Source organism: Macrobrachium nipponense, chromosome 29 (genome assembly GCF_015104395.2).
Source record: "Macrobrachium nipponense isolate FS-2020 chromosome 29, ASM1510439v2, whole genome shotgun sequence".
NCBI lineage: Eukaryota > Metazoa > Arthropoda > Malacostraca > Decapoda > Palaemonidae > Macrobrachium > Macrobrachium nipponense.
In genome coordinates this window covers 70,522,745-70,545,854 of record NC_061092.1, presented here as the reverse complement: position 1 = coordinate 70,545,854, position 23,110 = coordinate 70,522,745, and the positions used below count along the sequence as shown (strand labels likewise).

The following is a 23,110-nucleotide window of genomic DNA, read 5'->3' as shown; positions in this document are numbered from 1 at the left end:
CATTGCAGTGATACACAGCCAACTTGAGGTAGAGGGAGGAGGCATTTATATTTTTGAGGAATAATGAATGAATGATTTTAAGTTATCATGCATCATGGTATTGTTGAGGAGAGATGAGACAGTAAAATCTTTACTATAATATGTACGAAAAAGCAGTACCAATTCACATGAAAAATAAAATATTTCACAATAATTTAACATGATGATAAACCATGAAAACAATCAAAATGCAATAAAGAAAAGAAAAAAGCTTGCTCAAGTCAGTGTTTGGTGCCACTGAGAGAGAGAGAGAGAGAGAGAGGAGAGAGAGAGAGAGAGAAGAGAGAAGAGAGAGAGAGAGAGAGGGGGGGGGGGGGCTCTGCTTCTCGCTGACTTATCAGCTGGGCTGGGGATGATTATTCACCCATTTCTTTCACTTACCACTCAATCTGTCCAAATCACTTTTATTTTTGTTACGGTAAAATACCTATTTAGTGACAACTGCTTTTTACGATTTTTCACTACTGTAAAACTAACTCAGCTCTGTAATAAACACTGGTGCCACTTTCAGCTTCGATTGTTTGTTCAAACGGCTTCCTTGTGAAAATGATATTGTTAAGATACAATAAAGTTTTGTACATACTTACCTGGCAGATATATACTTAGCTATAGACTCCGTCGTCCCCGACAGAAATTCGAATTTCGCGGCACACGCTGCAGGTAGGTCAGGTGATCTACCGCCCCTGCCGCTGGGTGGCAGGAATAGGAACGATTACCGTTACTAGAACCAGATTTTCTCTTCCACCTGTCTCCTGAGGGGAGGCTGGGTGGGGCATCAATCGTATATATCTGCCAGGTAAGTATTGTACAAAACTTTATTGTATCTTAACAATATCATTTTTGTACATGGAACTTACCAGCAGATATATACTTAGCTGATTGACACCCTTGGTGGTGGGAAAGAGACAACTATTTACTGAATAGACAGGTAAACAACATACGTTGTAGGTAATAAATAAATAAAACCTTGGTTCCTACTTGATCAGGCGGAAGACTCCATGGCTAATGCTAGATCTGCTTCGCCTCAAGAGCCCTCAGCGAAGGATGGTGAACCATATGGCTAATTAGTTTTCCTTGTGGGTCTGCCGATGGGGGTCTTATCCATTTACTCGACAGAGCCTCTTACTGACAATATGCCTATGCCTAGTGGCATAATTAAGGAGCACAAAACACCGATCCCGATCACCTGATCCTAACACGAGGGTTAGTGCTCAAGTTGAAAAGAGTTATCTACAAACTCCTTTCAAACAACCCAAAGAAAAAACACGACGTTAAATAAAATTTAACTCACTAGTTGAGGATCAGTATCTGCTCCCTATCCCAGCAATGTATCCGCAGACACGTATCAACCAAGAGAGAAGGATCCCTCGAAGGTTATCTTGACATCCTTCGGATAATGGGAAGTCAACACAAGAGTTGCATCTCCCGTATGTGACAGCTAATATGTCCTTATGACATATTGTTAGGGAAAGAACAAGAATTCTGAAAAGCTCGCACTTCATGCGCTTTTAATTCTCAGCTGTTTGAAGGAATCATCAATGCACTTATCAAGTGCTTAGGAGATCACAATGTCTCAAAGAAGGCCAGGGCGTTCTTTGATATAGATCTCTTCTGGGTGAAGCTGGAGCCTGGGTAGCGCTTCGTGCCTGGCAGGCGCCTAGCGCCTGTCTAGCGCCTCGCGCCTGGCTGGAGCCTTGCGCCTGAATGGCGCCTAGAGCCTGGATGGCGCCTTGCGCTGGCTGGTGCCTGATTGGCTCCTCCTTCCTGGCTAGCGCCTCGCGCCTGGCTGGAGCCTTGCGTCTGGCTGGCGCCTTGCGCCTGGAAGGCACCTGGAGCCATGGCAGAAGACTTCATGATTACTGTCTATGAGTCTGCATGCCTCAAGAGTTTCAGCGAGGTAGGGACCTATGACTGACAAACCCTTCTGGATCATGTCAATGGGGGCTAGCCCGCTTACACGACAGAGCCTTCTCGGATCGTGCCAATGGGGGCTGACCCACTTACATGGCAGAGCCTTACCTGTATCATATCAATGGGGACTAGCCCTCTTACATGACAGAGCTTTAGGTTTCTCTTTACTGGAAGGAGCCTTGCGCCTGGATGGATCCTCAATCCTGACTGGAGCCTAGCCTTGAAGGAGCCTGGCACCTGGATGGCGCCTGGCTGGCTTCCTAGCTGGCTGGCGCCTCGCGCCTGGCTTGGCTCCTCCACACTTGCTGGAGCTTCGAGCTTGGAAGAGTCTCTAGGCTGTCTGGCGATGTCCACATCGGACTCTTATATCTGTCCGATTTGTTCGCCTCTGGCGCATTTGCGCCAGGTTGAAGGCCCTCCGCTCCTTCTCAGTATCCGACCATGACAGAGTTCCTTGGAACTGTTCGCCTCTGGCGTTTTTCGCCTGTATTGGCATTTGGCGCCTGGCTGGCGCTACATTGTCCGAGAGTCCTGAACAACCCACATAGTTTATCAGGAGACTGGAGAAGGGTGGAAGAAATTCTTCCCCTCCTTTGAGCTTTTGGCCCCTGGCAAGGGGAGGTGATTTTAGTCAGCTACACCCAGTAGACGACAGGATATCTAACAATACGAGAGAGAAGAGTCTTCCTCCGAGGAGGATCCTTCGTGAACACTTCTTTTGCTAACGAGATCTCTTCTTACATGTTGATGAGGTTTCCTCCGTTGCAGAATCTTCCCACTACCTTGCCCGAAGGAAGGGAAGGAGTCTGGAAGTCGAAGGAGACTCTGAGCTGAAATTGGGCGGAACCCTGATTACTAGCTCTTATTGTACTCCTTCTGAATACCTTCTGGGAAGCATTTTGAGCCCTCATCGCACCCCGAAGACTCTGTAGGCAAATTATTGAGCCTTCAAGCTTTCGAAAACCCCGAAGCTCTGTAGCAACGTTTACAAACATCTCTTCTTCTGTAGATGAAAATGTAAGTACCTGCCTGGGCACGAAACTTCTATCTGGAAGCGTTGCGTCAGGAATAGAGGGATTTAGTTCTTTTGCCAGACATACTATGCTGGCAAGAACCCATTGCCGAGTCTCCATTGAATCTGATGCGAGATTCCAATGCACAAAAAATTCACTTGTCTTCTTGGCGTTTAGGGCTAAGAGAAACAAAGAATTCCTTCATAAATTTCCTCAAAGAAGTTTGATGAGGAGCAGTTCCATTTTGTCGGAACACGGAGTCTGTGGCCACAAAAAGATCCCATTCGAAGTACATGATATCCTACTCTTGTCGTATTGCGGTATCGTATAAGATCCCGAAGATCTTAATCCTCTGTTATCTCTAATTCCCCTTGTAGAGACAGAGTATAGCCTTTTACTGCGTTCTTTGATAGCAGATATATACAAAGGTGATTCTTCCCTCTGAAAGTGAAGAAAAAACTCGCTATTGTGGTTCACAGAGGTATCGGAAAGAGGACAGTTTCCTCATTCCATCTAGCACGATCTGCAGCAATTCTATGTCTTAGCCATGACTATTGTCATTTACCTTGAAAAAACCTCTCATTCATGTCCACTTCTGGTCAGTCTGCACGCGGACAGACTCAGAGTGGAGAGGTTTTTTAGGTCTATTTATAATAGATTCTGATAGAATATCCAGCATCTCTTGGAAAGCCTTACGAAACATGCTGTGAGAAAGAACGTGACTTCTGTGAATCCAACCTCTCTAAGGCCAAAATGAGGCATTACATCCTCTCTTCCTTGGACGCCCATTTATCTTAATATCTGTTAAGAAGTTTATACTAGGGGAAAAAGACTAAAGTTTATTCCCCTTCCTTAAATTTAAAGATGTCTTATATTGCTACCTCTCTTGTTCGAGGAAAAGGAAGCAGTCTAAAGGAAGCCTATTCGTCTCCTACCTTACAAAGAGATCTATGAAGAAGACTTTCCGCAGGTTCTCACAACTCTTTTCAATAAATGTTAGACATACGTTAACAGTTATTATCTTCGATCGAGAAGGTTCTCACGGACATACAAAATCTTGCATCGAACCTCTTAAGGATTGTTACGTTCCGTGTCTGTTCCCAAATAGGTTCTCTTTTGTTAACGCGAACAGGGGCGAAAAAAGAGATTCTCGATGCTCTTTGCGATATGAGTGTCTCGTGGAATTGGCCTAAGTGATTAAAATTAAAATAAATCATTTCATCATTCCTTGTAAGCGACCCCTTTTCGATTAAATGGGTAACGAAATCAGGAACGAATCTTGCCGTTACCGAGCCTGCTGTAACGAGAGGCTACTGGACTCTTAGGTTAATAACTCGCTAAAACGAGAAAATATCTTGGATGGTGCTTCTGGCGCGGCTGGCGCTTCTGGCACAATTTGCGCCAGGCTGGCGCTTCCTTCTAGTTCTTTTTAGGTTATGTGCCATAACATCTATGCCTTTATGGTACCCGACATCCTTCACATGTTAATTCCGTTCTTAGTGGGAAAAAAAAAAATTATATACGGTTAGTATAAGTCCATTCAGGGAAACAACTTCTGCCACTAAGAGAATGTTTCCCATCCGACTCACCCAACTTCTCTTGAGCAATATCCGATTCTAAAAGGTTGTGTGCGTTTCTCGAAAGGATGAGAGAATTATATATATCGCGCTCTGCCGTATTAGAATCCTTTATAATACTGTCACATTGTGGTAAACAGCATTAATCTAGGAAACCTTTGTAAGGATACTAGGAATTCTGTAGTTAACCTCGGTATGTGCATAAGACTTGACCATACCGTAGTTCTTAAAGTGAATTCTCTACTACATTCATCTTCTCACTAAGCATGTACTCTAATAAGCCCATGCTTTCGTAAGCATGAGAGCATTATACAATATATGAGTTCCGCTGCGTTAGAATCCTTTAAAAATGTTACCTACGGTAAACAGCATTGAAATGTTGTAATATCTTTCTTATGAAACGCGTCTTAGCAAAAGGCAGACAATATTTTATTATGTTTGCTTAACTATCCCCTCAATCCGAGGCTAAAACCACGATTGTAGGGGAGAGACACGGTTAGTCATTCCATCCCGCAGGAGAGAGACATAAAATAAAACCGACCATTCATGACCGACACCTACATGATACTGCTTGGTGTCTAAGCGTAGCAGTCTCGTTAGCCGACTGGCCTTACTCCTTCCAGAGTTGCCAGCTACTCCATTTAATAAAGGAATCTAAAATATTATCGAACTTCAGGAAGTTCTTATAATGCATATTTAAGCGAAACAAGACTTCGATAAATCTAGAAGCTAAGTAGGTGTTGTCTTAACAATCCCTTTAAGTGTAGTCCTTCCTAGGAAATTCCTGGAAGGATACTGGTAATTGAGTTGCTCAGCAAAGAAGTAACTACGGTATGTGCTTATGATTTGCCGTATCGTATTCTCATACAGCAGATACTCTACTACCTTCTTTCCCTGCCGAGGCAGATAGAGAAAGGAAAAATTTTTACTATCTTCGATTCTTTTCGTTATAGAACGATAGAAAGAGTATATATATCTCCTTAAGGAAGGAAGTTAATCCAGGAACTCTTTAAATCTTCGTGATTTCCTCATAAATCGTGGAAGAGACAGAATTCCTGTTCATCTGAGGGTTTACGGAAGGAAGTAGATATTTCCTATCCGCCATCATACCCAAACGTCGATGAGATTCTTATAAGAAAAAAACTCCCTAAAAGCTCTTGCCTCTTCATAACGAGGGAAGAGCATGAATGAAGGAGAGAGTCCTCTGAATAATGAAAAAATGGCTTCTCTTAGTATCAGAATCCTTCTGGCAAAAGCGACGGCCGCCTGTGCGACATCTTGCACCTTTGCCAGGGGAAAGTTGCTCAAGTTAAAAGCTCAAAGAGGAGCCTCGCGACTGACCTCTCTCTCATAAGAAGATTAGGAATATTCTGGCGCCTGGCTCCTTGCGCCTAGCGCCTGGAATGTTCCGAGCGCCTGGAATGTTCCGCACGCTAGAAAGGAGACTCGCTCCTGGAACGTTCCGCTTGCGTGGAAGGTCCCGTGCGCCCTGATAGTTCCGAGCGCCTACTAGACCCCTTTTAGAAAGAGCCTCTTGCCCGGAAACGTTCAATGGAAGGATCGTTCTGATTGCCACTCTACTATAAGGCTCCTTGCTCTAGCCGTCTGTTTTTCTGGCGCAATTTGCGCCAGGCTGGCGCTTCGTCTCTTTGAAGGCGCCTTGCGCCAAGAAAAATTTTCTAGAACGTGGCTCGCGTTTGGTTGTAGGAACGCGGCTCGCTGCTGGCTATTGGAACGTAGCTCACGCTAGCTTGCTGGAACGCGGCTTCCTGGCAGCGGCTGGCTGTTGCTCAGTGTTCTCTTAGTTTTCAGAGAAGGCGCTAGATCATCGAAACTCCAAACATACATTCTTCGTCTTTTCGGATGTAAGATGAAGAGATGCACTTTTTTAAGGATGCCTTATCAATGGCTATCCTTGGCAGTCTGGGACGTTCTACAGAACCTGCTGAGGGGACGCCTGACCGGTGGGGGTTCTCCCTAACCTTCCTACGGCTGTCGACTTTCCTCCTCCACTGGGTCTGGGAGTTTGGAAGAGGTCTAGGCCTGGAAGCGCTACGGAGCCGATCAGATGCACCCTCCACTGCACTGGGAACACTATATTCACTTCTTACCTTTTAAGAGCTCGCCTTTTGAGCTCCATCCATTTATCTTCAAATTTGCACATATGAATTTGTAGATTCTGTGGAGTAAGAAGGTGATGAGGATGCAACAACTACTAGTATTGTCAATACTCTAACTGCTCGTTAGTACGAGAGCTCTTAAAGCTTCTAAAGGAAGCGTATTTAGTTATATGCTTTCTGACTTCCTAAAGTAGGAAGTTAGATCTTATATTTCCTTCATCAAGTTCTAAAACACTTCTACCAAGTATTAGGTGAGGAAAAAAAAAAAAAAAAAAAAAAAAAAAAATCAATATTTCCCTTATTGCAAAATATATGAGTGTCTACCGAAAAATTTGGTAGTTTCACGTAATATATTCTTCGAAATTTCGAAGCCAAACAAATTCCATTAAAAAAGTTAATAAATAAAAGCGTATGCCAAACCAAAGACCCAGTACTTCCCTGCAAAAGACAGCCCAGAAGGTCGATGGCGATGAAAAAACGAAAATCAAGTCAGGAGGTAGCAACAATGTATGTTGACACTACCGCGACAGAGAAAATCTGGTTCTAGAACGGTAATCGTTCCTATTCCTGCCACCCAGCGGCAGGGGCGGTAGATCACCCGACCTACCTGCAGCGTGTGCCGCGAAATTCAAATTTCTGTCGGGGACGACAGAGTCTATAGCTAAGTATATATCTGCTGGGTAAGTTCCATGTACAAAAAGTTATTTTATCTTTCCTTTTCTTGCATTCTTGACTTATTACTTGTTTACAAAATCCTCATGTTTGTTTTAAAAGTCTGCCGTTTGCCAACAGTAAGTTGATGTATTGTGGCATAATTAATCTCTTTCATGCACTTAAGATCCCAAGTGTAAACGTGCTGATTACTCTCTCGCTCTCTCTCTCTCTGGCTCTCTCTATACTCTCTCTCTTCTCTCTCTCTCTCTCTCGCTCTCTCTCTCTCTGCTCTCTCTCTCTCTGACACACACACTATTGATTCCTTTGATTATCCTTGTACCTAATATATATGAATAAAATTGATTTTGTTATCAACCTTTGCATACTGCAACCAATTTGGTTTCCTCAAAGGGTTCCAGTATCTCCTCCCTCCATCCCCCGGCCAGCCAGTTGCTATTTTCACCAAACAGTTCATAAATCGTACACATAAAAAACAAAAATTTTACTGTATATAATGAACTATTTCATTACTTTACACTCTTAATTTAACTTTTGAACACAATACAGGCGGCCCTCGGTTAGCGGCAGGGGTTCCGTTCCTGGCCACCGACGCCAAGCGATTTTAAAGCCTACGGCCGCCGCACACCTTCTTTCGAAACTCTAGACCAGTCAAAGGGGCCGTAATCCCACAACGGCGCAATAAGTCAAATTATATTTATGCAGTATAGTACTATAGAATTTACTGTACAGTAAATGTGGGTGTCTAAAGTATGTAAAGATATAATAAAGTTTATACAGTGTACAGGTAGCTGTAGTGTTCAGGTTACGATCATTAGTCTTACGATAGTTCGATTTTATGAGAGATCAAATTACAATGGCCTAACTTTATCCATCTTCTAGTTACATAAGTTCAATAACAGCAAAAGAGAATGATGAAAGTATGGTTTTAAAGTTATACTCGTTGCGTGAACGTGTACAACCATGAACAACCGAACGAGAAAACGACTTTTTTTTTTTCTAAGTACAACCGAACTGGATAACATCTGTTTGGCTTGTATTTCGATCATCGTACTACAGTGCAACATTACCGTATTTGTTATAAATGGCGTTATGTATAGAATAGAACTGAGATATCTTAATGTAATAACTTTATTCGCTATAGATCAGAGATCAATGTAGATTAAAGATCAATCGGGAAATATACCGCTAAATTTAAACCTAATTATGACCTGAAGCTGAGAAAAACTGTTCAAGCTGCTAATGACTATTATCGTACATCGGGCAACAAGGTATAAAACTGGCAGTAAATGTCTGCCATCACACACAACCATAGATAAAATTGGGATAAAATCATTTTGATCAAAACTACTGTGCTTGAAAGAACACATTTTACTGTTGGTTTCACGCCGATTTAAGATAAATAACGTAAAGTTCGTATTACGATGATATAAAGGATTACGTATTGCGAACGGAATCACGTAATTTTTTACGCAATAAACATGCCGCCAACGTAATCTGTTAACGAAAAAAATAGTAGTTCACATTCACAACGAGACATATTCAATAAATATTTCCACCTTAAAACACGCTGTATAAGGAAAAATAACTTTGTCTCATATAAGTCAAGTATCTAGATATTCGTTTATGCTAACTAGAAGCAAGAGCATTCGCTCAGAATTGCGTTATGGTGAAACTGACTCGTATTCATCAGCTGATTTCAAACCACAACATTGGCCGCTCCGCGGAATATGGGCTTACAATAATATGAGAATACATACAATATTCTTGGATACAGTGAAATAATGTATAACTTTTTAAAGGATTTATGGAAAAGATGCATAATTAATAAAATAACACAATGCATTTTTCGGAACTGGCGGACAAGAACGAACATGAAAAACCATCCCCTGACAACGTGGAGCGTAGTTACAAAGGCTGCCTTAATTTGTATCTTATTTCTGTACAAAAATGAAAATACCTTTACGCAATATATTTTCATACACATTTTAAACATAAAAGCATAAACATTTGAAAAATCGACACATCGATCGCTAAATTTGCATTCTTTTTTTTTTTTTAACGATATTTTTGGAAGAGCGGCAGACGGCGGCAAAAAAAGTGCAAATTAGCGATCGATGTGTCGATTTTATAAATGTTTATGCTTTTATGTTTGAAATGTGTATCAAAATGTATTACGAATAGGGTATTTTTATTTCTGTGCAGAAATATGATAAAAAGGCAGCTTTTGAAACCCCTTCAAGTTATCGACTACGATGTGTTTTTCAAGTTCGTTCTTGTATGCCGCCGCGGCATACAAGAACGAACTTGAAAAACACATCGTAGTCGATAACTTGAAGGGGAGTTTCAAAAGCTGCCTTTTTATCATATTTCTGCACAGAAATAAAAATACCTTACTCGTAATACATTTTCATACACATTTTAAACATAAAAGCATAAACATTTATAAAATCGACACATCGATCGCTAATTTGCACTTTTTTTAAATCGATATTTTCGGAAGAGCGGCAGGCGGCGGCTTACAAGAAAGAACATGAAAAAACATCGTATTTGGTATCGTGAAGGGCAGTTTCAAAAGCTGCCTTTGTATCATATTTCTGTACAGAAATAAAAATGCCTTTCACGTAATACATTTTCACACACATTTTAACCAAAGCATGAACAATTATGAATCGACACATCCATAGCTAAATTTGCACTTATGTAACTCGATATTTTCGGCATAGAACAGCGTCAGAGGCATATATTTTACCCTAATACCTACATAATAACTCTCCATAAAATTTGTTAATATAATTTGCATAACCTTTATGGTCTGAACGGCATTTCTACATATGTATGAACTCGTTAGACAACGGCGCTAGCGGCGCTGTTAACTGAAATTTGTGCCGTAAAGATAACCTTTAAAATGCCTTATTTTTTTAATGAATATTTTTGACGACCGCCGTAAAACCGATTCGCCGTTGAGTGATTGCGCCGTTAACCGCGGGCCGCCTGTAATAGAAAAAATGTGGTAAGGGAGACTTTTTGGGTTGGCTGGATGAATTATCCAGATTCCCTTTATTTCTCACGGGGATATTTGTTTCATATTTCGAAAAAATCGTACTTTGAACAGCCTTCTGGAGTGGATTAAGTTCGAAGTCTGAGGTAATAGTGTAATCACAAAATTCTAATAAAAATATCTTTCCTTCATCTTTTGTTTTTAACTTGAAAGAGCAGCTCAAGCCAGAGAAGTCTGAGGTAACGTAGTGTATCACAAAATTCTAATAAAAATATCTTTCCTTCATCTTTTGTTTTTAACTTGAAAGAGCAGCTCAAGCCAGAGCTGTCAAATACTATGTAAATTTACTGTGACAGGTGGAGAGGATGCTGCCATTAGCAAGTCAGTGGATTCTTGTAATTGTCTCTGTAATAATTCATAAATATTTTCAATCTCTTAAGTAAGGGCAACTCTCTCTCTCCTCTGTGGTAGATCATTTTAAGTTGATCTAATTTTACCTTCACATCCTGAACTGTAAATGCGATGTTCTAAAACATAAGACATAACTAAGAGTTGTATTAGTCCAAATATAAGGCACTGTTTGTTCATGGAAAGGAATTTCAGAACTAAGACATAGACAAAATAAAGTTGAAAAGACTTCTAAAAATAGATTGGCTGGAAAGGAGAAAGAAGAGAGAAATAATACATGTAATTTTTACCAACCATGTATTTCTTTTCTAAAGAGTATGTATTGAATTTAATTTAAACGTTAGCTCAAAACTTGGGGAGCACAATTAGGGTCATATTTAATGTTCTTTTAACTCTAGAAATAAGCATTTATTAGCTGTTTTAAGAGACCATGCCACATTTACACAAAAATTGTCTAAGATTGAGGTATTACTGTAAAAATGAGTCTGTAACACATACTCATTCAACTGGTAGAGCTTGATAACTTGTCTCCAAACCCCAGTTGCTTTCTGCAAGAGTAAACATGGAGACTGGTTCCACAATATCTATAGTACCTTTCTCTGTCATTTCCAACTCCGACAACAGGGCTGAAAATGTTTAAATAGTCAAAGGATATAGTCAGACCAAGACAAGTGCTTGTGAAAAGAGGATGATGATCCTTGAATAAAATCCTATACCCTTCCAGAAAGACTGATAATTTAGGGTTCTGCCACACTACCCAATGTTAAAGACAGGCATCCCCCTCCTCATGGCAGTAGAAGAAAGGAATCACTGCCCTCAGCAACAACCCCCCCCCCCTTCTCTTTTTATCTAGCCATAGCATAGCTGTGGAAGGAGGATGACAGGGATGGAGAGAACCCCACCTTGCTTTGAGAACAAAGGTTGGCCTCCTTGTCTTAGTTTAAGAAGAGCAGGCTTCAACACACCAGACACTGAAGGCTTAGCTATATTCAAGGGTTTAGCTCCTAATGACTCCCCCCAAAAAAAAACCAGTTTGAAAGACAATGTATGGTTGATGACAGAATCTGGGGAATCTGACTTTCTCAGTTTTACTGCCACTCTTTGGAAAGACTAGTGATGAGTCCAGCACCTCACTTTAACCATGTTAGCCTACATGTTGGCATCTAGTCAAAAGTCAATGCCTTCCCTCCTGACACCAACAACATGTTGGTAGACTTCACTTCGACAGGTGTCTTCTATCACTATCATGATAGGAGACAACTGTCAAAGTGAAGTCTACCAACATGTTTAACCATAGGTCAAGCCATAAGACAACCAGGAGAGATGCCATCAACACTATCTCCCTGGAACTTATGTCTGCAGCAGAGAAAGAATTACCATCTGGATGAAATCTCCAGAGAAAGGTCATTTGTCAGTCTGTTGACTGATGAGTACATATGTCTGCTGCAGTGTGCAATACCTCCTCAGACATGTGAGTGGATGAGTTTGCTTGATCTGCTGGACAATAAGGAACTTTTCCATCCTCAAATCAGAGATTTACCTCGTCTAAAACACCAAAAGCAACCTGAGACCACAGCCATCTGACCAACAGTCTAACTTCAGTAGTGCAAAAGAGAGCTTAATGGATAAGTTGGTAGACGGGTGGTAAGCCGAGGTGGCGTCTCTCAGGTTTTTACACTCATGGATGCATGGAATAACCTCCAAAAATTGCAGCTTTTTCTCAGCCTGCAAGAGTTCTGGATTGATTGATTATGAAATTTAGGTCTCGAGGACCAAGCGCCGGAAAGGTTCTGCAGGAGCTGCACCACCAATACTGCACCTTGACATGCTCTCACTCATGACAAATGAACTGAGCTTCTCACTGGAGAAGTCCCATTATGCCTCTCCTATGAGCATCCTATGCACATGGAGAGCCATGCATGAAAGGCGGAAGAGCTCAACGAAGCAAGAACTGCACAATCTGAAGACCTTGCATGTGAAGAATGAACAAGTTGTGTGTGTGCCTCTCTGTGTGCTTCTCCTTGGAAGCAAAAGGAGATTTATCCTAAATACTTTAATCATGTACACCCAAACACGAGACTAAGCACGTGTAGCATAAGCAAGAGAAATACTCATCCAATTGAGAGCCTGAGTTTTCACATTTGGACAAGGCAGGAGCAGTTGTCTTATTTAAGTGGGTGGGTGCTTGAGCACCTGCCCTACCAGAGACATGCATTAGTGATAACAGCCCCTCCCCCCCCTAAAGGAAGAGTCATGCATGGAATCTGCTGGGGCTACTTCCATTAGGCCTTGGACTTCCTTTTCTTCTTCCTCCTACATATGGAAAGTCTGAGTATTGGAAGGATATAGATGAGCTCAATGAAGACGGGCTTGATGGGGATGAGAATGAAGACAATGAGGAAGAATGCATAGAATGCTTTTTCCTTCCCCTCTCAATTCTTGCCAATTTTCAATACTGAACAGAAAGTTCAAGGCTTTAATTAAGATGAAAATAAAGTGACCAGAGGATCAGCCACTGGAATAACTGATAAAATAGGACTCCCCATCTTCATGGTACTGAAGGAAGACTAATTAGCTGCAGACAAAACAGGAGAGGAAGATGCCAGACACTACTTTACGTCCTCAGCTACGCTGTCTGAGTACAATGTGAAAGATGGGCTGCCTAGACTGTTGAAAGTAAGCCAGATCTTCCACAGGTACTCTACAGGTGATGACTTCTTAGTGCCTAGATCTTTATGGTTAGGTAGGTTCAAGGTGAGACAGCTGAGCTGCTGGTGGTGCATCCCCAACAACAACTACCTCTTCCTCTAAATGGTCGTGGCCAGACTTCTACTAAGCTCTATTACTTTTTTTTTAGGATAGGTAGTACTACTAGTGCAATAAGGGAAGGAATAGAAGGAAAAAGGAAAGAACCCAAATGACTGCAGCTACCATTGGGGTGTATTTCCCCCCAGAAGAAGCTAGAAAATGTTTCTTATCCTTCTTCCTCCTTTTAAAATGTTTCTCTTACTGAGTAGACCAACCAGCACACTCCTTGCATGAGAATACGCCTTCCCCAACAAAAGGAACAGTAACTGAGAATCTACTATTATGGGGGGGGGGGGGGGGTGGGGGGGGGGGGGGGGGGGTGACATAAAGCACCCATACACCGTGCAATTATGCTAATCATGTTTTTTATTATGGGAAAAACCAACAGCAAAGCAAAGAGAAATAATCTAAATATTGGTAAGTAAACTGAGAACAGCACATCTATTTTTCTCAGCAGCTGTAAAATAATGATTAGTCATCTATGGTGAATGAAGGGGTCCATTACTCCCTAACCTTGTTACCAAGTTCAATATTATCTCCAGCTTGTGCTGAGGAAAGCTCCTAAATAAAAGGCTCTGGTTTGAATTTCCATAGGAACAAATACATTTTTTCATTTCCCTGGCCAATGATTCCAAGTTGGTAATGAAATCCAATTAGTTGAGGTCTGTTAAGTTTAAGTGCCAGTGTACAAACAAACCTGCCAGGCCAGAAATTTAACTTAAGCTCAGTAAAAGGGAGGATCAAATACTTCCACTAAGATGAAATATGGGGTTATACTTCTACTGTAAATAAGACAAGACTGTTTAGTTAAAGCAATGACCTTGCCTGATTTTCCGAAGATCCATACATAATGTCCTTTTGGAATATACTGACATAATTGCACACAAAAGGGACCACCACCACATGGCAGCACTGTAAGTATTACAAAACTTCATATTTCCCAATTTTAATATTGATTCTCCAGTTCTCTGACCTTGCTGTAAGAATGGTATCCTACCTTAAGCCTTTACTTCAGTGACTGAGAATAAGATACCATTTTTACTAAATAATGATATTCACCACAAAAGAAATTGTGAAAAGCCAAAGCTAATCTGTATTTTAATGCTAGGGCATATGTACTTACTCAGCCTACATTTCACATTTTTATTAAATCCTCTTCAAGCTAATTTCATAAAAAAAATGGAAGGTGCTGTATTCTGATCAAAATATATTCAACAAAATCATACAGGAAGTAAGGAGTTACTGTTCAGTTTCATACCCTGAAAGTCTGAAAACATTAATACGCACAGCTTGTATAACTTATTCTACCGCATCTTGTCTTGGTGAAAACTATTTCATCTAATCAGGTTTGCAATCCACAAAAGAATATACACTGAAGCCAACATTAACAGCTAAGGAATTCATATCCTTAACTTCATTTGATTTCCAAATTAAGTAAGTAGCTGAAATCTCTCATGCAGAGGCTGAAGGTTTAAAGACATGTAAGTAGCTGGAATACCATCAGATGGGAATTAAAGTAAAGCACCCCAGAATATAAGTAAATAAAGCTTCGTGATAGTACACATGGAGAGTCCGATTTAAAAACAATAATGATAAATGACTTGACTTTACCTGTATAGTACTGGGCTTGGAGCTGTTTACATCATTCTGTCCAGGTTTATTGATGGGTCTTGGAGGGGGTCCGGCTCTGGGACGAGAACTAGTTCCTCCATACTTACTGTTGTCGTTGACAATCGCAACTGGTATATTTGTACTGCTGGCATTACCAAATGGCTGAAAATGAAAGAAAGTTAGTTATTAGTAATAAAATCTTATTCAACCTGAGGAGAATAACTTTTCACAACTCTTACAGGGGTGGCCCAAGGGTTTTGTTCAATAGTAAAGAGGGTGAAAATGGGCAGAAGACAGTCAAGGAAACTGGATAGCTGGGTAGGATAAGACCACAGGGAACTGATGTAATGTTATAGAAAGACAGAACTGAAGCTTGGGGGTGTTGCAAAGGTCCCTCAGTTCAGTAATGCCTACTATGTTACGTAATGCAAATTGGAGTCACCACCTTCCTCAAGATTAAGTTTACAAATGGACAGGTACATCTCAGTTAATAACATAAAATAATGTTTTACGAGAAATATGGTTATGATCACTTACCTTAGTTATACTGACTCCGAGACCACTTAAGCCCGCACCAGATTCTGTGACCCTCATTCTCTTCTGCCGCTCACAATATTTAAACCATGTTTCTTCATTAAAACCATAATTGAAATAGTCAGAAATATCTGCTCCTGGTTTTCTGGAAAATGAATATGTTGTTATACGTAATTCTACATTAAATAGACAGTACATTTAAAGTGGCTACCTAAAAATCTTTTAGTCTTCAATGTTCACATTTCAGTTTTCTATTACTACTGTATACAGGTACAAAAATCACTATTTAACATATGCATACATTCATACGAAACTACCAAATATGACAAGAGAAACATAGAGATACAAAATTACCAAATATGACATGAGAGGCAGATTAATACATTACAGATAAAAAATAATGACAATCTAATATAGTGGCAGCTTCCTTTTTTACACAGGAATAAGTTCCAGAACCTACCCTGGAAATGCAAAATCTGCAGAAATGCAAAAATCCCCTCTAAATAGCGTTTAACTGCCAAATACCTTTTCATCCTTAAACTAAAATGCTTTCAACTGCCTATTCTAACATTTCACTGCTAACTTGATAGTTCAAATAAAATCATACCTTAATTAAATTATCATACTGAAACAATTTCACATTTCAAACAAAAATACATCCCAAACCATCCAAATTAACCTTACATTACAGTACTCTCCTAACTACTGTTACTCTTAAATAGGCTATATACACCAGTATAACACTCATTATTGCCTATTTGTGAACAGCTCAGACCAACTTGACAGTTCAAACAAAAGTATACCTCAAACTGTCATCCCACAATACCCTAATACAATTTCCAAGCCATGTTGCAAAATTAAGTATCAGCCTACAATTGTTACTCTTAACCCCTATCATTGAGACACGATTTCTTTGGCCTCCAGCATTGTTCTACGCATACAATAATACAATTTGCGTACATTTTATGTATAGTATTGATATTTTCCTGTGTTGTAAGATTATTTTGAAACATTTACTGTACAGGTATGTATTTTAGGATATTACTATTGTATAGAGCACATCTAAACTGCATATAGATGGTTATGAACGATGGGACACAACCTCCAAAGAGAATGCTATGTTTGTACATCATGTTAGCATTTTAGTGATTAAGTACAAAACACCCTTATGATAAAAGATAACATGCTACAGTAAGCTCTTAGGGTTTATGTAGTTTTGTGGTTATGGCCTAATCACCATCTCTCATAAACTTATTAAAAATTCTTGTGCTGTCATTCTCATAGCAAAAGTTTTTTCTTTCTCTTGTATATCAGTGCTGTATTGTACTTATCTTTTCAATAGAAATAATATCAATTACTGTACCTTAAACATAACAAAAGAAGAAAATACACAAATACAGCAAGTTCACTACAGACCAGGGAGGTAGTGTTTCCATATTTTTTGCTTAGTCTGATTTATACCATATTTTGTTACAAGTTTAGTTGACTATGATTATCTCACATAATATAACAGTACACAAGTGAAAATTTTATCACTGTTGATGTTTCATCTCTAATCACTGTAAAAATATTTATAAAACAAAATTTCATAGAGGCAACACTAACATTCTACCTTATCCCAGCCACTTGAAGTGCCTGTGAAGTATCATCCTCAGTTCTCACTCTCTTTCTCTCTGAGATATGAGAAAGAGTGATTTGTTTTATGAATGTATGTTTTTTTGTACAGTATTGTTTTATAGATAAAAGTAATGTTATTTTGTCATTGCAGCTTGGTTTGAAAAACTTTTCGCTTGTAAAAGTTGTTGGACAGTCTGTAAGCGGTTAGGGGGACAGAGTGGACAGCCCTTGATGGAACCTCCTGAAGTGAGGCGTCTGAGTAGATCAGTTCTCTGTGGCCAATCCACCAACAGATCTAAGAAAGATCCTGGAAACTATTCTTGCACTGGCCAGAATGGAGCAATGAGGGTCATCAAAATGTTGTGGTGAGACCTGAACTTGTTGACGACTTCTCTCACCAACTTGAACAGAAGAAACACATACAAGTCTTTGCTTGACCAGTCCAACAGCATCACACCTGTCACCCATGGTTGTGGGTCTGGGGCTGGCAAACAGTAAAGAGGGCGATACGATGGTTCTTTCCTGTGGCAAAACACATCTAGAATTGGTTTGCCCCAATTTTCCCATAGATTATGGGGCACACCAACAGTTTCATCATCCACTCTGTGGGAAGGACCTGCTTCTTGCGGCTTAGTTCGTCCGCGAGAACATTGCACTTCCCCTGAATGAAACCTGTCACAATACTGGTTTGGTTCTGTTTTGCCCATAACAACAGGCTTCTCGTCGTTTCGTAAAGCGAAAACGAGTGGGTTCCTGATGTACGAGAATGAACAACTACTATCTTGTTTCGGACCTTGTCCGCAAACTTTAACAACCCCCAGTGGATGGCAGTCATTTCCTTTCAATTGATATGCCACTGTTTCTGTTTCATATTCCAAGTTCCTGAGACTTCTTTGTTCCCTAATGATGCTCCAACCTAGATCTGAGGCATCTGAAAAGAATACTAGGTTGGGGCTAAGTGGTATTCAAAACTTCCCTTCTATAAGTCTGTCTTCTGATTTCCACCACTGCAGGTCCTCCTTTATGGTTTGGAACACTAAAGAGTCTGGGAGCTTCTTTCTGTTTCAGTTTGCCGCGAGGAAGAACTGTAGATTCCTCATATGCAGTCTCCCCAGTGACACAAACTGTTCTATTGAGGATAGCGTGCCCAATAGACTAATCCATTCCTTCGCAGAACACTTTCTCCACTTTCTGTAAGCATGACTCCACTCTTTGTGGGGATGGAAAAGCCCGAAAACTCACTAAGTCTATCCTCATCCCCAAATAGACTAGTTCCTGACAGGGTCGTAACTGCGACTCCCGCCAGTGTATTAGCAATCCTAATTCCTGAGCCAATGACAGTTTTCTGTAGGTCCTCCGTGCACTTCTTCTCTGTTTGTGACCAAAGAAGCCAATCGTCTAAGTATAGGGATACTTTTATCCCGATGAGATGTAACCATTTTGCAATGGGGGCCAAGACTCGATTGAACACTTGTGGGGCGGTCAAAAAACCACACACAGAGCTCTTGAAGATAAACGGAAGAAACTTCTTTGAGTTCTGGTGAATTGGGTAGGCATTTTCATATCGATGAAAACCATCCAATCCCGTGACAAACTGATAGCAAAACTGTCCGATATGTCTCCATCTTGAACTTTGTCTTCTTTATAAACTGGTTTAAAGTGCTAACGTCCAACATGGGCCTCCGGCCCCCCGAGGCCTTAGGCACTGCAAGTAGAGGATTGTAGAATCCTGGAGTTAGTGGGTCTACTACTAACTCTATTACTTTTTTCTGCGAGAGGGACAAAACCCCTCTCAAAAAGGGCAATGAATCCCTCTGAATCTTCCAAGTAGGCTCTCAAAAACTATTGAAGAGTTTGACAAGGGTGGAGAGTTCTCACGCGGAATATCATAGCCTCCTCTTAATATGTGTACGATCCCAGATTCCGCTCCTCGTTTCCCAGTTTTTCCAAAATTGTTGAAGTCTTGCTCTTACAGGGGCACAAAGGACTAACACATCATTGCCTAGTGGAGGATTTGGTTGTGGACATCTTGATTGATTACGGGGTGAAGTGTACCCTACCCCTCCGATCTTGGGAAAGATATAGCAATTCCTCAGCCCCGAAATGGCCGAGTGCACATGGCAGGAGAAAGTTGAAATCTGGAAGTAGGATCTCAAAGACGTATTGTAGATTGGGTGAGCAGGTCTTGTGTTGACTTCTCCAAGGCTGAAGAAACCTGGATTACTGTGTCCTCTGGGAAAAGGTGCTTGTTGTCCAGAGGAGAATAAAGCAAGGCAGACTTTTGCATGCAAGAGACTCCTTTGGAGGTGAAAGAGCACCAAAGTCCTCTCTTTTTTAGAATACCTAGGGTGAAAAGTGAAGCTAGTTCTGAGGATCCATTCCTGATGCCTTTGTCTAAGCATGAGATAACACCAGAAATGTCGGGTAAACGAATCATCATCCATCGTTGAACAATCCTTGAGTTTGTGGCCCAAGGCTCCTACAGTCCAGTCAAGGAAAGCTTATAATCTCAAAAACCATAAAGATATTCTTGGCAAAGTGATCTAATTCTTAAGCCGAAAACATTATCTTTGCTAAATTAAAAGCAGATCTTCTGGCAGATTCATAAGTCCGGAAAAGTCTCCCTGGCCAGAGGCAGATACCCCCAATGAGAGAGCTCCTCCGGTCTCATAGCGTAAGTGTTTTCTGGTGGAAAGATGAGGAGGAAAATTGAGGTTAACTTTGCCTTGTTCTCTCTTCTCCTAAAGCAAAGGTTAATCTCTTTCATAACTTTCTGTGCCAAAAAGGTAAGCACTAATGTAGGAAACTTGGATGAACCACCTTGATTCTCTCTCATGTAAGAAGACTCTGGTGAGGGAGGTGTCAGTGGTGAGAAAGAATCTAGAAAATTTGTTACAAAGTAGTAAAGTAGCAATTTGTAGGCTGTCAGCGATGATTCCTTGTCCTCTTCTTTGCCCGATGAAAAGAATCTGGAGGACAAGTTTGCTGAGGTTGGACATGGGGTACCGAAGACTACATTAACCCCAAGATACTGTCCAACTTGTTTTTGAATGGCTGTCGACGAGGATCAGAAATAGTCCTAACTTGAGATACTGTAGGTAAAACAAGATGTAATCGTTGCCGATGGTTGACAAGCTTCATACTGATCCAGTTGCGCCCCTGGACGCTCAGCCACTCGTGTAGGCTCAAGCTCCAAAGAGGCTCGGGCACTACTGGATGCTCGGGAACTAATGGAGGCTTGGGCGCTAATGGAGGCTCTGGGCGCTAGTGGAGGCTCGGGTGCCAATGGACACTCTAGAGTCAATGCATGCTCGGGTTGTGTGATGGATACCCAGGCGTTAATGGACGCTCAAGCGCTCGAAGAAGCTGTGTCGTTAATGGGCGCTCGGGTGCTGGCGGGCTTTTGTCCGTCAACAATTTCCCTTGAACTATTATTGGTTCCAGCACTACAGGGATCCTCTGTGCTGATGGGCGCTTATACGTTGAATGACTTCCTGCCCCACAGACCTCTCGTGAATATCAACACTCGTGGAAAAGACAGGAGAGGCAAGCACAGGTCTTGGATCCGGCGCCAACAGAAGCTCTGAGCCTTTCCTCTCTGTGACCTCTGACAGTCTTCCCGAGGAAGATTTTCTCGAAGAGGATCGAGACTTAGAGGACGAGATTCTCTCACTATGGTGTCCTTCCAGCTCTTGAGAGAATCTCTCCTGGAGAGTCCCAAAACGACAAGGCTGTTGATCCTCTTGAAGTACATTAGCCTTTTTAAAAGGGCAAAGGGACTGGAGAAGGAGACGCCTAACGAGTCCTCCTTTTCAATGGACAGGACTTGTCAACAAAGCGCCACTGGCGCCTGGAAGACAACTCCCCAGAACTAGATGTACTAGAAAGACGCACTTCCTTAGATACACCTTTCCAATGGTGATCTGTCATGACCTGGGAATTGTCAACAGGACTGCCTGAGGGGGGGCGACTAATTGTGGGCAGACCCCACTGACCTCCCTTTGGGGCTACCAGTATTGCCTCCTCCCAGGTTCTGGGGAGTTTGGACAGAGACCTTTGCCTAGTAGAATCAGACGGGACACAGCCTCCCCTCCAACAACACTAGTATTGTCCATCAGGGCTTTAACAGATGCTCCTAATTTCTCCATTGCTTGAAGCATGATCAAAAAATTTTTTATTCTACTCGTGCTTCGAGGCTGGCAACAGTGTCAGATGATGAAGAAGGTTCAGAAGGAGACAAGTATAAGTTTTCCAGTTGGCAAATCCTGACTGGACTAAACCTTTAGCTTTAGCCCTAGAAGCTGCTTTTCTCTTTTACTCTCTGTAATTTTTAGTTAGGGTAACTAGGCCGTAAAATTTTTCCTTTCCAAGATTTCTTGTCCTAATTAACACATTCCCACAAGTTAGATCAGGTGTGCAAATTTGACGCCTACAAATTTTTTTTGTAAAAACCACAAAATGGAGTGTGGATCATTACGAGATTTAGTAATTCCTGTATGCAGCCTTTGCTGCAATACCCAATCCCTGATGAGCTAGTATTGGACATGTCTATAGATTAACCCAATACTAAGACAAATCTTAATTCAGGAGCAAATTTAACTATATGGATGAATTTCCATAATATAGCTAGGAGCAAAATTTACTATAGAAGAATTCCTAATAATAGCGTAATGTCGCCAAAATGGCTACCAAGATTTTAGAGTACTTCACCAAAAACTTCAGACCATGAATGATGGCAAAGCAATTCTAAAAATTCCACTGCTGCTGAACTGTGTTAACAGCACCAGCCGGCAGACACTGAAGTTCGTTTTGTGGTGTTGGTTCCTCTCTCTCCCTCGATAGCAGGCGGGGGTATCACCTGACCAAAACAAACCTAGCACTGAAAATTGAAAAAGAAACCCACAAACTCACTTTGTAACTTGTTTACTTCCAAGTATTTACATTTAGTTTTACTCCACACTCGAGTACTTCAGGCCCTTCTGTGGCCCATTCTCAAGAGATGTTTGGGATGTTAGCCTGGGTCAAGGCCCAGCAGTTAGCCTTGACCCAGGCAAAATACTCAAATACTCTTGAGAATGGGCCACAGAAGGGCTGAAAGTAGTTAGCCTTGACCAGGCTGACATCCCAAACATCTCTTGAGAATGGGTGTTGCCACAGGGCCTGAAGCCTGAAAGTACTCGAGTGTGGAGTAAAATTAAATGTAAATACTTAGAAGTAAACAAGTTACAAAGTGATTTTGTGGGTTTCTTTTTCAATCTTCAGAAGAAAACTGAAAGAAGTTTTTGTTTGGTTTTACCAAAAATTCTAGTTGCCGACGCATTTAAAAAACTACGTATAGCTAAGCTGCATACATAAAATATGTATTTAGTAGTCACAAAAATTGAAATGGAAATACAGTAATTAGTGAATACAGTATGTATGGCTTTATGACAAAACTCGCAAATCAGCAAAAATTTCCCCAGCCTCAACAAGTGAAAAATGCGTTCAACAAAAACATGCAACAATATGAAACGTGGAAATGTGAAACATGTAAAAAAAAAGGGGGGGGGGGCTGTATATATATATATTGCACATGCATAAAGAGCAGAGAAAATTTAAAGTAATTAAGGTAATGAGGTAATGGTGCATGGCACTTTTTAAGCTGTATTTACAGTTTCTAAACTTATGAGCATGAAAATCCATAATACTGCTAGGATGACTGTATCAATAAAAAAGACTTAATGCTGCAATTTAGCACATTTGTACAAGATATGCAATTGCATTTGCATAATTTGACTTGTCATACATACAGGCTTCGAT

The 23,110-nt window shown here is 41.0% G+C and overlaps 1 protein-coding gene across 1 annotated transcript in view; it reads right to left on the bottom strand.

The window, feature by feature from the left end:
* The window catches only part of LOC135206354 (pre-mRNA 3'-end-processing factor FIP1-like), a 301,272-nt gene that overhangs the window by 235,862 nt on the left and 42,300 nt on the right, over positions 1–23,110 (bottom strand). Inside the window, exons 3-4 of the mRNA XM_064237774.1 lie at positions 15,698–15,839; positions 15,161–15,322 (exon numbers count right to left, since the gene is read on the bottom strand). Coding sequence (XP_064093844.1) covers positions 15,161–15,322; positions 15,698–15,839 — 304 coding nt within the window. The remainder of the gene's footprint in view (positions 1–15,160; positions 15,323–15,697; positions 15,840–23,110) is intronic.